The sequence below is a fragment of the Patiria miniata genome, unplaced genomic scaffold, assembly GCF_015706575.1.
Source record: "Patiria miniata isolate m_02_andy unplaced genomic scaffold, ASM1570657v1 HiC_scaffold_3, whole genome shotgun sequence".
Lineage (NCBI taxonomy): Eukaryota > Metazoa > Echinodermata > Asteroidea > Valvatida > Asterinidae > Patiria > Patiria miniata.
In genome coordinates this window covers 33,325,394-33,339,574 of record NW_024037069.1, presented here as the reverse complement: position 1 = coordinate 33,339,574, position 14,181 = coordinate 33,325,394, and the positions used below count along the sequence as shown (strand labels likewise).

Sequence of the window (14,181 nt, the reverse complement as noted above, 5' to 3'; positions counted from 1 at the left end):
GCAACGCATAATATGATTACCAGCTAGGGTCACACCTAGGTTACCAGGGGGAGTTAAACTGCTGCGGAACTGCATATTGCACCTCTACTATGCACGGTACACAAATCAGCATTCGATCATACTATTCCGATTCTCATTAATTCAGCTGGTAAGGGTAGGTTCTTTGTTTCGTTCTTATTCAAGAAACTCATTTAAAATATAATTTGCAAGGATGGCTGATGAACAGAACCGACTAGGCCTATAACTGTGGTGCATCCATCTGGGCCACGGCCTACGAATGGAGCACCGGGTTGGGAGGCCGCCATGCTCACTCGGAGCTGTCGGCCCGCGGGGACGTCTCTATATAGTCCGACATCACATTTTGTCCGACGTCCCATTCGTCCGACTTCCCATATTGGTCCGACGACCCATTGGTCCGACGTCCCATTTGACTGACGCCCCATAGGTTTATGGTTAGGACCAGTGGGAACTATAGACGTACACAGTATTATGTTTCATCGGACCAATATGACGTCGGACCAATTCGACACCGGACTATCGAGACGTAACCGACCCGCGACCAGAAAGCATGGAAACGGTATTAGATACGCTATACCATCGGGTTTTACTGCCTGGACTTGATACCGTTTTCTCCGCGTATCATTGTGTTTCACTCATGGAGTATGGGGACGAACACTACTTTGTGGCTTGGGATTTGCCCTTGGTCTTACCACCCTCGCCGCCCCGTTCCCCTTAATTTCGTTCCCGCTGCATCGGTCGGGGTATAGGCAAAAGTTTATAGTGGTTTTGCCAAACATGCAGGGTTCTCCAGTCTGGTGGGATAGTGAGACGTTATTGTCCTCCGAGCGGACAATGAGGGACAGAAGGGACAGACCATCTCGCGTCAACGCCCTTCTGAAGCGACACAATTTCTCACATTTTTGTTTTCTCTTCACCGATAAACAACCAGACGAAACAACAAGGTGTTCTGTGATTACGTATCTTTTATTACTAAAACCTCTTGGACGAAATTTGGAGGGAAAAAAGCTAATCAGATAAGACCATTGAAAGTGCTCAATTTGCGGATGTACCAGCCCTGTGGTTGCGAAGGGTGATTTCTAAAGGTTCCATAACAATTAATTTGGAATGAAACTACATCATGTACACAGACATATATCATAAGTGTTCAACTACTCGTGAAATAACAACTTGTTATGAGTAGATTCCTAGAAATTGAGATTTATAAATAGATTTGGGGACGCTTTCGAACGATTTCTTCCCGACTTTAAGGTCAGCTTTACCAGTAGGCCTAACTAGTAGGCCTATTGACGTTTCGGCATCGACGCGTCCGGCGATTTTTTCACTGACAGGAAGTTTAGAATATTTCTTCCATTATATTTTAACATTTCAAGCATACTGAGCATAATTTTCACAACGCTCAATAAAATGCCATGGGGGGGGGGGGGGTTGCATGAATTTCACCGCTCTGTTATAGTGTCTATAAGTACGTAATCGGATTAACTTTGCTAATCAATGGGCCACGCTTCGCCTTCGCAACCATATGGTACGGCTTTGAGAAACATGTCTAATTTGTCCTGCCGGTAAGAGAAAAAAGGAAGCCAAGATGCCGTTCGCGTGATGCAGTGCAGTATGTGTATTATTATGATTATTATCATTATGATTATTATTATTCTGGTTTATTAATCACAAGCTGATTTACCCGATCATAGATCGGGTAGGGCGTAGTGTTGGGGATGAAAATGTGGGGAGTTAAATGTAAATGAGGGATATAGTTGGGGAAACATGCAGTTATAGAAAAGCAATTTCTGACCACTGAAACCAATTAGAGCGAAAGATCATCTCTTAAACATCATTTTCGAGCTTGGGGTAATTGAATCAGCTACACAGTATTCAGAGCAATATAATCGGTCATTATACTATAGTAGGCTACAATTTTGTTCGGGGAAGAAAAAGTGGGGGGACCAAACAATGCCCCCGTTTTAAAATGTGGGGGTGGGGTTTCCCCCTGTCCCCCGTTGATTTACGCACATGATAATTATGTGACACGGCAACTGTCTGTAAATGTTCCCGTTGGTCTGTTAAATTGGCATTTTGTGAGGCAGTCGCATTGTGGGAAATTAGTGAAAAGGTTACCGTAGTACACAGGCGAAGGCTGATTGTACAGTTTTGACAATAAATCATAATGCAATCAAACGTGAAGTTGTCATTCGCAATGAAAGTGTTGAGTGTTACCATAAAATTACAAACGGTCTAAATGATGGAGGAAGGTCATAATTAAGTTTCAGTATTGGACTCTTCTACAAACGTAAACTTGAACTTCTTACAATTTGGGAGACCGTCTGCGAGGAAAAAGTCGATTCAACTTTGATTTAAGTTGGTTCAACCATCTTTTATAAAGAGCAAGTTTTACTCGGCCTCCGAGATATGTTTGCTCTTGAGAGGATCCGAGACCGCGGTCTCCCGTGGCGCCAAAATCGCTCCACGTCCGTGGAAAAATGTGGAGGGTGTCTTCCACCGGGTCGGACACTTCGGGTCGTACTTTTTCCGTACGGACCGGCGATCCGTTTTGTCGTTTTTTTTTGTGACTGCGTTTAAGATCGCGATATTCGAAGCAATGCATCGATCCTTCGTTGATCCCAAACAGGCCCCGAAATTATAACGCGACACTGAATTATACGTGGTGGGCAGCGAACTCACAACGCTCAGCCTTGGTGGAAGCATATAAACACATGATGGAAGCATGAGAGCCCTATATCACGTCACATGCTTGTGCTTCAAATAGCGAGCACCGTAGACCCAACCTCGTTCCCAGGGTGTGGAGCATGCTGCAGTATGCGTTGCCATCGACAGTTTTACGCAGACCCCGGAAGTACACAGTGTAGACTTTCGATTGGTCAGACCGTGCAAGGCATAATGTGTAGTCATTCTGAGTATTCAATGCATTCAGCGCAGGGGCGGCAAGCAAAGCATATGAAAGAATAGGGACACTTGGTGGCCACGCACCATGGACAGGGGGCGGCCAGGCAGTCAACGTGATAGCGCACACGACGGCAAATTCCTACGCAAAACGCAGTCACGAAAAATCGACGAAACGGATCGCCTGTCCGCACGGGAAAATTAGGACGACCCGATGTGTCCGACCCGGCGGAAGACACCCTCCGCATTTTTCCACGGACGTGGAGCGATTTTGGCGCCGCGGGAGGCCGCGGTCTCGGATTCTTTCAGGAGCAAACATCGTCTCGGAGGCCGAGTAAAACTCTCTTTTATAATATAGATTGTATTTGTAGCCAGATTTCGTATTATTGATTTTTTTTCTTTTCTTATTTTTGATTATCAAATTCTAGTATGAATGGGGGTTAAGACTTGGAACTGTTGTTCAAAAGGTCAACAAAATATGGGATGGGGCTATTCTGATAACATTCACTCTTGCACATCATTTTGGATAAGTTGTAACCGTTTCTAACGGATATTGCACATGAATACTTTCTCGGCTGAGGTAACCAGTCCTGATATAAGCTAGAGTTTTTCAGTTTTTTAACAAGGTCAAAACAGAGGTCCATTTTACGGTGTTGAAGAGAAACTAAATTGCATTTCTTTAGGGCATGCTCATAATCAACATCAAATCCCAGTATAAATTTGAGGGCATAATTAAATCATCATAATCAAATCTCAGTATAATTTTGTATGTAGCATTATATGGGGTGCTGTTGTAAAAAAAAAAAGAAGGTACAAACCCCTTAGCAAAATGGAACCTGCAGGTATAATAGAAATATGGGTAAGTCGAATACGTATAGACTCGGCCTTAAATCCATCACCCTTTTGTTTATTTTTGGTTTTAGAAACTCCTTTGAAATCAAAGTCTAGAAGATGGCTGATGAACTGAACAGAGTATTTCTGTGGGGTATTCCTCGATCATTGACTACAGTTTTTATCAAGTGTTTGAGTTACGTCGACGGGATCCAGATAGCAAACCAGCTATACGCTGATGCTCACTTCTACGGACCTGATGCCAAGCTACCTGTCGGTGGTCCACAAGATCCGATGGGGAGTAAAATGCTTGAACTTCTCAAGACAGGTTACAAGAAGAGTCCGCTGGGTACTTCGGGGTCAGACTCAAGCGTGATGTCTCTTGAATCCATCCGTGGCATCTTAGAAGCCCCCTACCCTGACAAGAAGGTCTTGTTCTGTAAGGACCAGGCCCAGTTTCTGGATGGCCGCTACGACATGCTGCCCCGTGGATTCAAGTACAGTTTCATTATTCGACACCCGCACAAAGCGATTGTGTCTTTCAAGAAGCACCTGTTGGGATACTGGGGCCATTTTACTGACTTGAGGAGCCTGTCTTCCATTCTGTTTCCTCCTGGCTGCGGTTACAAGGAGCTCTACGATTTGTTCGAGTACGTCCGGGAGAACATCGACCCCTCGCCGGTCATACTGGATACCGACGATCTGCTGCAGGACCCGGCGGGGATCTTGTCGACCTACTGCTCCAAGATGGGAATACCGTACTCTGACAAGCTGCTGTCTTGGGAAGCGGGAGAAGACATCGTCGATCAGTGGATTGGCACTATGATCACCATGGTTAATCACGCCGAAGCCTTTAAACAAGTATTCGCCAGTGAGGGATTCGGCGCGCCCTCACCCGTTCCTGAGCTGGAAAGTTTACCAAACGATGTACAAGCATGTGTGCGGGACAGCATGCAGTATTACGAACACCTCCATCATCTGAAGATTGTTGCAAATACCGGCAATCAATAATTGAAAAGATAAATGGAATAAAGAAATGGAATACCCTGTCTCTGTTGGTTTGCCATTATGTAAAATCGGGTTTGAATCTTAATCAACCATAATAGTTATCACTGAACATAATTATTCGTTACAAGAGGACGCTTGTGTATTTTGTTGTAAATTCAAGTGTTATTATAAATATGGGAGGCATAAACCTACAAGTTTATGGTTAAATAGAAACACGATATTCCAATAGAATTAGTTAAAAATAAAAATAGAACATTGAACTTCTCCAAAACAAAATGATTTGAAAAACGAAATAGAAACAATTAGTTTCCCCTGAAATATACTCCGAATTATAAGAACATGAATTTACAAAGACAAGTTGTCGAAATGCATCACATAAAATGTGTTGTCAACTTTGCAAGTCTCTGTGGGAAAAGCTTTCAGTTTAAAATTGTTTCTAAATTTGATTTGTTTTTGTAATGAAAAACAGTAGATCTGAAATATAATTGTAATGGGATGAATTTTGTGCCCCCCCCCCCCATTTTTTTCCTTCGAATTCCTAACTCCCCCAGACTTAGGTCATTCACTTTCTTAGAAATATGTGGGTTGCTTGGCAGCGCGTGTGGGCGGTTGGTAGCAGAACTTGCAACCAACCACAATAATCCTTGAGGAGGAATAGTATAAATTCGGTGGCCAGTGAACTTTCCCTTCACTTGACCACTGAACTGCAATTAACAGAGACAGGTAGTTGGAAGCACTCAGCTTCACTGTTTAAACTGTCTCTGTAATCCTCCAACTGAACGTGCCATATTCATGTATTCATCCTCTGTCCTGCTCTAGGTGAGTTTGATAATACTTGCATCTTACTTTTACTCCTAGGTTAAAGTGTTTATTCTTTACTCAAAGTTTAGACCGAGTCGTCACATGTTGTTCTTATTACTATTATGTTCCTTTCATGCCATCACTGTATGTTGAGTTCAGAGTGTTGGTAAGCTTGATAGATGAATATTAAGTTCTTCGTCATTCCAACTTTGGCCAATATCCACTTGGGAAGTTCTTACTGCAGTTGACATTTTTATTGCTTCGTTGTTGTCATTTCTTGAAGCAAGCACTATTTTCTTTTGGATGTTTGATGCATTAATTTTCACATAACTTGATGTGAGAATTAGCCATGTTCTCTGAAAGTAGAACAAACTCCAAATTGATCGATTCCCTAAATTGTTTTAGTTTTCTTTGATTTTCTTTGATTGATCTGAAAGTTTATGTACTCAGATTTGCCATTTCTTTGTACAGAGACTTGTGGCGACTCTAGTCTAAATAAAGTGGAACTTTATTTAAGGAAGAAGAGTTTGTAGGACTACATGTACACAAATTATGATTGATTATTATAGACATCCATGGATTATTCATTTAACTTTTTGGCATATTCCAAAAGACATTCAGCATCTTATAATCATTAACAATTACTTTTGATTAAAGTGAGTAGAGGAATAATTTCATTAGTACAAATTATGTGCATTTGTAACAGTTCTCTTTGATCATTTGATAAGTGTATTCATTTTACTTGATATATCCAGTATAGCCTTTTAAGTTTTCTCTTAGTTTAGTTTATTCCAGTAGCTAGACATTTTCTTTATTTTCCCTATACCCAAGGTTTTTATCTTCTATATTCCTTTTGGTTTTAAGTGTAATTTGATTATTCAGGATCTTGGTATTTTCCATCCTCATCAACTTTTACTTTCTTATTATGAGTTATTTGTATTCCCTGAATTGTTTTAAGTGTTATTAGGCTATGCAACAGGTGTAACCTTGTCATGCCTGAGGCATTGGTCTTGGTATAATGTCCTTGGGGTACCTTACCACCGTTTTAAAGTTCTGTCCACGGATCACAAAAAACGAACACAATTCACGTAGGGATGTGTGTGAACTTTATAAAGAAAATATTATTTTACTTTATTAAGAAGAAGCCCCCTACCCTGGCAAACCGTTTTTTGTTCTGTAAGGACCAGGCTGTTTCTGGAAGGCCGATACGATGTACTGCCCTATGGATTCAAATACAGTGGATTGGCATTACGATCATCATGGTTAATCACGCAGAAGCCTTTAAACACTTATTCGCCAGTGAGGGATTCGAGGCGCCCTCACCCGTTCCTGAGCTGGAAAGTTTACCGGATGATGTACAAGCATGTGTGCGGTACAGCATGCAGTATTACGAACACCTCCATCATCTGAAGATTGTTGCAAATACCGACAACCAATAATTGAAAAGATAAATGGAATAAAGAAATGGAATACCCTGACTCTGTTGGTTTGCCATTATGTAAAATCGGGTTTGAATCTTAATCAACCGTAATAGTAATCACTGACATAATTATTCGTCGCAAGAGGACGCTTGTTGTAAATTCAAGTGTTGTCAATTTTGCAAGTCTCTGTGTGAAAAGCTTTCAGTTTAGAATTGTTTCTAAATTTGGTTTTGTTTTTGTAGTGAAAAACAGTAGATCTGAAATATAATCTTCCGCTTTGATTATCGGTCCAAATATATTCATGCAAACTTGTTATTTCCGAGCCAATTGCTCACAAATGTGGTAATTGTTATTTTGAATATACCATAATAACAGCAAGAGACCGAATGCTGTGTAGACCTACCTTTTGCTTTGTTTTGTAAAATATAGCCATACTGAGACTAAAATCTATATACAAACCAAACATACATTTGTATTATCGCATTCTCCACAATTAATTAATTGTTTTCTTTATAAACAAAACAGAAATCGATTTTTAAGAAGTTGTCCGTCTTTGAGCTGTGAATTTTTTAATATCTTTGTGGACCTTAGCTTGTCCATCAGCGCTGGAGTAATTGTAAGAAAACAACATTAATGCACCTATTAATTGCTTTCCCCACCCCATCCCCCTACGGGCTACCCCAGGGTGGGGATTTTGGTCACTCAAACTACGTTGTAACCATTGGCGTACTACATGGAAAGGCACCTAAATTTTGCCCGAGGGTGGGGATTTTGTCTCTTCAAAAATGACAATCCCCACGTCTTGGGTGGGGGCACCCGGGGGGGAGGACAATACAGAACAAAATGAGAGTTTCAATTTTTCACAAGTACAAAATAAAAAAACACTTTTCAAAGGAACTTTTTCAAATTAATAACATGTAATACTGACTTGTTTCTCTAGCTAGATCAGGAGGGGGAGGGGTAATGACTTTTTTGTGTACCACGTTTTGACCTTGGTAATTATGTATGCAGCCTATTTTCGAGTAGTATAAGTGGGTGTAAGTGGCGCCATCAACGTCAAAATAGTCAGACCCCCGCCAAAAACCCAATTTCTTTGAAAAAAACCCGCAAAATCAAGGGTGCCACTGCTCAGAAAATTGAACGCCAGCTCTTCTGCTTATTCTACAAGGGAAGATATGTGCAATGGCAGATAATTTGCGGCGTCGGGGACCGGGAGGGGGGTTTAAAGAAGATGAGAATTGCTTTTTTATTCCAATGTTGGTCGCCTTTAATAAAAGGTCAATATGTGACACTTACTTAGAAAAGGAGATCGATTTAAAACATCCATCTTCACTTGTTCTCTGGTTTAATTATCTGAGCATGCTCACTTCCTTTGTGGGAGAGGGTGGGGTGGGGGGGGGGGTGGCGGCCATGGTCTTTCCACCCTTACGAGATCATAAACCATACCGGTGCACTGAATAATATATTATTGAACAGCGAGTTCTGTAATCTGCATGCAATTGCAAATCATGAGTTTATTCTTGTTCAGTTTGTCTTGCAAAAAATGCTTGAATGGGTCCTATATAAACCTGGCTTGCGCGATTCTGGCGGTTCCCCGGTTCTAACCGGCTCCAATATCGGAACCGGAACCGCGAGTACAATATTTCCTAGAACCTGGTACCCGCTATCGTCGGTTCCGGGTCCAAAAGAATCGGTTCCAGATTAAATTACCTATTTTCTGTGCACAAAATCCAAAGCCGAGAATCTGCTCCACAGGAAATCAATCTCGGAGGTGCAGCCCGGGACATTCACACGGGTCGGCTAGTCGGAGACCAACAGCTCAACAGAGCCCTTTTGGTGTTTGCGGTCGGCCACGAGCTGTGCATACTGGCCCTGTGCGATGGATAATAAACGTGCATGGGCGTGGCCAGACCGCTCGGGGTTACTTGGACAATCAGAGAAGTGTTTTAGGTTTTATGAAATACGGACTCAAAGGAGGGAATGCACATGTCATGCATAGATAATTAGGAGAAGGACCGATCACGTGAGAGGGTTTTACCAATAAAATGAACACGGAGTCCGATTTCCACAGAAGTCCCATTTTCATGCTCTGTAATCGATTCTGATTGACCCGGCTCTGAGTGCCGCGGGTATCGGCTCTGCGGACCCGTTACCCGGGTACCGCGTGCATGTATAGGCCTATGCACAAAGTTGTCAGCTCCAATCGAGTCACGTCACGTATACTGTCGCATAAAAATTATTTAATCCTTCGCTTTGGTTGGTCGGTGCCTTTTGCACATGTAAAAATGAAATGTCGCTGCAAGATAATAATACTCATGTTCATTGTTCATGCACCTTAAACCCGTGAGATCCGGAGTCCGGACCGTCCGATCCATGACTCGTTCAGTCCGGAGCTGGGTATTTTTTACCCGGGTCCATCAGAGCCGATTCCAGCACTCGACTGGTTCCACACTACAGCACATGTAGTTGTGCAATGTACACTGAATTAAAGCAGGGTACCAGTGTACGTGTACCTGACTTGTGAAGTGAATCATTCTATTCTCGGCGGCATGGCGGTCGTCGCGGTAAATAAAATCGTAGGCAAGGAACAGATAATAAAGTAATAAACGCTAAGCTTGCTTTCAAAAATAGCTTAACAGTAAAAAATTCATGATTTGAAACCAATTACGTAGTGGAATATTCATGTACTCCACATCGAAATCCACGGAACACGGACCTCACAAGGTGAAACCGTTATTCTTTACATGTAATTTCACAAGCTTATGTTTTTCATTGAATTTTCGGGAGCCGGTTCCGACTCAGAACCGGTTCTTTTTTGAGAACCGAAACTGGCTCCAGAAAGATTGGAACCGCCCAAACTTGATGTGAAAAATTCAAGCTATGTTATTAATATGATCGCCTTGCCGAACTCTGCCTGACTTGCTATAGGTCTCATTGACATCAAAACTTCAAAAGAATGAGCTAAATGTGTTTGGTGATTATTTACGCCATGGATCTGTTAAGTAATTGGGATCATTTTATGGAGGTTTTTATTCAGAGATAATGTCCGCCATGTTCACAGTCATTTTTTTATTTGATTAAATACGATCGGTTTGTTCTGTTCATAATACAAAGTCCGCTTTGTGTGCAATCAGCACGATCGACTGCCCAGGTCATGTGCATGAATTAATAACACGTATAGTACGTGTCTGCGTGACCCGGCTTTTGGTAATGCCGCCTGCAGGCACTGCCCATAAATTACCAGATAGGGACGCAACTAACAGGCAGAGTTTAACTGGTTTAAAACTGCATTGCACCTATTATAATGCACGGTACACAAATCAGCATTCGATCAGTACTATTCTCATTCGGATGGTTAGCGTACGTTCTTTGTTTATTTCATATTTCAGAAACTCATCTATAATTTAATCTGAAAGATGGCTGACGAACTGAACCGAGTATTTCTGTGGGGCATCCCTCGATCGATGAGCACGGCTTTCATCAAGTGTTTCAGTTACGTCGATGGGATCCAGATAGCAGCCCAGCTCTACGCAGATGCTCACTACTACGGACCTGACGCCAAGCTACCTGTCGGTGGTCCACAAGATCCGATGGGGAGTAAAATGAATCAACTAATTCAGAGAGACTACAAGAAAAGTCAGATGGGTTCCTCGGGGTCAGATTCAAGCGTGATGTCTTTTGAATCCATCCGTGACATCTTAGAAGCACCCTACCCTGACAAGAAGGTCTTGTTCTGCAAAGACCAGGCCCAGTATCTGCATGGCCGGTACGACATGCTTCCTCGGGGCTTCAAGTACAGTTTCATTATTCGACACCCGCACAAGTTGTTTCCGTCTTACAGGAAACTTCTGTTGGATTACTGGGGCAATTTCACTGACATGAGAAGCCTGCCTCCCATTCTGTTTCCTCCCGGCTGCGGTTACAAGGAGCTCTACGATTTGTTCGAGTACGTCCGGGAGAACATCGACCCCTCGCCGGTCATACTGGATGCCGACGATCTGCTGCAGGACCCGGCGGGGATCTTGTCGACCTACTGCTCCAAGATGGGAATACCGTACTCCGACAAGCTGCTGTCTTGGGAAGCGGGAGAAGACGTCGTCGATCAATGGCTTTGCACGAAGATCTTGTTGGCCCACACTGCCGCCTACAGTCACGTATTCGCCAGTGAGGGATTTGGTGCGCCCACCCCCGTCCCTATACTCGCCAGTTTACCGGATGATGTACAGGCGTGTGTGAGGTACAGCATGGGATACTATGAACACCTCCATCATCGGAGGATTGTTGCAAATACTGACAATTTGTAATGTTAAATGTGTGATGAATCGAAACAAACACATTGAACATCCTCACTTAATCAAGTTTTGTCTGTTAGTTGTAAGAATTGTAAAGGCAGGTCAATTTTTTTCATCAGTTGACGTTTGCTAATTGTAGTACTATTGGAGGGGAGGGGGTTAATTCCAAGTGTTGAGAGTGTAAGGTGTAAACCAGGGTCAACAATATTGTGCTTACATTTATAGAAACATATGAATTAGAATGAATTCGGAAATTGAAGCTCTTCAAAACCAAATGATTTTAAAGGTAAATAGAAAATAATGTATAATTGCCCCCACACAAACCCAAAATCAAAGAAGCTTGAATGTGTGAAGGTATTTCTCGAAATACAGCAACAATTAAAGTCTGTTTGTGGAATATTGATCCGTTTTTGTAAATCAGTAATATTTTCTTGCGAAAACTTTCCCTAGATTCAAGGGCGAATGGGGGGGGGGGGGGGGAGGTAACAGGGGCCATTGTTACCTTCCCTCCAATGACCCATTTTATTAAGTAACGTCTCAATAAAGGCCGGCACTGCGTACACCACCATCTTTTCCTCAAGAAATTGGTTAAAGTGGTCAGAAATTGTCTTAGATGGCATTACAGAGTATGTAGAATCCAAACAATGTTGTGCCCCCCCAACAAATTATGTTCTGGATCTGCCCTTGCCTATATTTAGAACACTTTGCGTTTTGATTATCAGTCGGGTGGGGGGAGGGGAATAGGGAAAAGCAGAGTGCAGAGGCGGGGGGGGGGGCGGGGCGTGAAAGAAGATGAGAATTTCTTTTATATTGTTGATCGTTTTAAAGTGTCGATATGTGACATTAAAGAAAAGAACATCGATTTCAAAACAATCATGTCACTCGTTCTCTGTTTTGTTTATCTAGACATGTTGAATTCCTTTGAGGCGGGGTCGGTGTGGGTGGGGGTAGTGGTGGGGTCGGGGGTACGTGCGGCCACAGACCCCTGCCCCTCTCCACACCTGATCATAAACCGGTACAGTGATCAATCTAATTCACTTCCCGCCGCAGCAAACTGAATACAATTTTTTTTTACATACAATCTACTGTCTTAAAATAGTCGGGGTCAAATTACCTCGAGTGAAGTAGGTTTCTACTACAGCTGCAGTTAAAGGAAACAAATGTGAACTTTTTCATAAAACGGGAAACTTTGCACAGATGTTTAAACTTATGAGAGAAAATGATCTATGTAGAGCCATTGCAAATTTACCCTTTTAGGGGCGTGACAGTCATTTAAAAAAGGGGGGACTCATTATGCTCACCATTAAAAAAAATTATGCCCGCATTTCGTAAACGCATAAAACTTCACAAAGACATTTATAATCATGAGAAAAAAATCCAAAAGTAGAGCCATCGCATGCATACACACCCTTTTAGGGGCGTGGCAGCCATAGTAAAAAGGGGTAGATCAGTCATTACCCATACAAGAAATTGTGCCTACCTATTTCATAAACGGATTAAACTTTACGACTAAATTCATTGTAGCATTTGCGCGTTCCAGTCTTCTCCATGTTTTTAAAATGTGTTGGAAAACCTACATTATCATTGCCATAGGACTGTAAAGTGGATAATCACGCCTACACTTAACGCAGATTCTACTGTACTGGCGGAACATTGGTCAAATGATTATAATAATTATGACAATAATATTAACATATAAACCCCCAATGCCGGTTGTTTTATTTGCAAAATATTTGAGCTCTCTGAGTGCAAACCTCCGCCAAGGCTGAACGATTCTCCGTCATATATTGTCAGTGCACGCATCACATATCATATAACAGTTGATTAACTTCTAATAGTACTAGGGCTATATCAATTAAATTAATGGGGAAAAAAGTCGGTCACAACAAGTACACGTCCTTACCGATCCCCTATTATGTGAATAGTTGAGTCCATGAACTGGTTGCCACATACACAACGTCAGTGCTTGGGGTCGTGTTGAACTGAACACACAGGTCAAATCTTTGTGCGCACAAATGGGGTCAAAGTTTTCCACGTGCCCTATGGGTACACACCGGTAAATCGATCCGCCAAGCTCATGAATAAAAGTTATACCCTCAAAATATTCTATATTAGAGAGTTCTGAGCGCCGTAAAATTGGGGAATTGAAGAGATATGGTAGTGAACCTCTGGCCCGGATTTGGGCCTTCCAATTCTGAGCATTTTGGATGCTATTGGGCTCGAAAGTGGCGCTATTTTGCCATGTTGTGGAGGGATCGTTTTTCAAGATGGCTACTTTTCCGCTTTGGGGAAAATAGGGGTCGTCTTCTTTGCGTGAAAATATCTCGAAAAGTCAATGGTCAACCACCATAAATTGAAAAGAAAATGAAAGATGACACATTGATCATCATTTTTCTGTGCAGCTTGAATACCTGTGAGAGTTTTGAGTATTTTTAAAAGAATTTTGAAGTACGGGCATTTAGCACTAGTGTCTATGGGAGTTTATTTGCAGGTATGCACCCCTATCTCCCAGACCCAGATCCGGATCACTCTGTGTACTTTGTAATCGATTTGTATTCTTGCGCAGAGGATTAGCCCTAATACAATTCCCGTATAAGTGCTGCTCTGATCTTGAAAACATCCGTATGTATGTCTGCAGAAAAAAAAACAATACAGTCAATCTCCTTTACTGAATGATGTTTTTATTAAAAAACAGGCGAACGGCAAATTTATGCAATTATATCTAATGATTTTTTTCGATCTCCTAATTTTTGCATATTTGTAATCCTGAATGTCTAAAATATAATATAAAAGTTTGTTTTGAAACCCTAATTTGAACTCTAAATATAGTATTTTTGATGATTTGTTAAGATACATCAGTTTAAGAAATTACTGTTTTGTGACGTTCGTGGCTATTGTTTCCGTTTTCTACT

The 14,181-nt window shown here is 41.9% G+C and overlaps 2 protein-coding genes across 2 annotated transcripts; both read left to right on the top strand.

The window, feature by feature from the left end:
• Positions 1 to 6,919, top strand: LOC119736389. Its single transcript, XM_038210405.1, has 2 exons — positions 1 to 154; positions 3,840 to 6,919. Exon 2 carries the CDS (start codon positions 3,868 to 3,870, stop codon positions 4,756 to 4,758), a length of 891 nt encoding a protein of 296 aa, XP_038066333.1. The 5' UTR covers positions 1 to 154; positions 3,840 to 3,867; the 3' UTR covers positions 4,759 to 6,919.
• Positions 6,920 to 10,307: 3,388 nt separating this feature from the next.
• Positions 10,308 to 11,727, top strand: LOC119738328 (branched-chain-amino-acid aminotransferase-like protein 2). Its single transcript, XM_038213177.1, has one exon. The coding sequence runs from the start codon at positions 10,394 to 10,396 to the stop codon at positions 11,279 to 11,281; it is 888 nt and encodes a 295-aa protein (XP_038069105.1). The 5' UTR covers positions 10,308 to 10,393; the 3' UTR covers positions 11,282 to 11,727.
• Positions 11,728 to 14,181: the final 2,454 nt, after the last annotated feature.

Bases quoted from the DNA above. Each gene is read 5' to 3' on its own strand.
- LOC119738328 (XM_038213177.1), top strand. From the start codon at position 10,394: ATGGCTGACGAACTGAACCGAGTATTTCTGTGGGGCATCCCTCGATCG.
- LOC119736389 (XM_038210405.1), top strand. From the start codon at position 3,868: ATGGCTGATGAACTGAACAGAGTATTTCTGTGGGGTATTCCTCGATCA.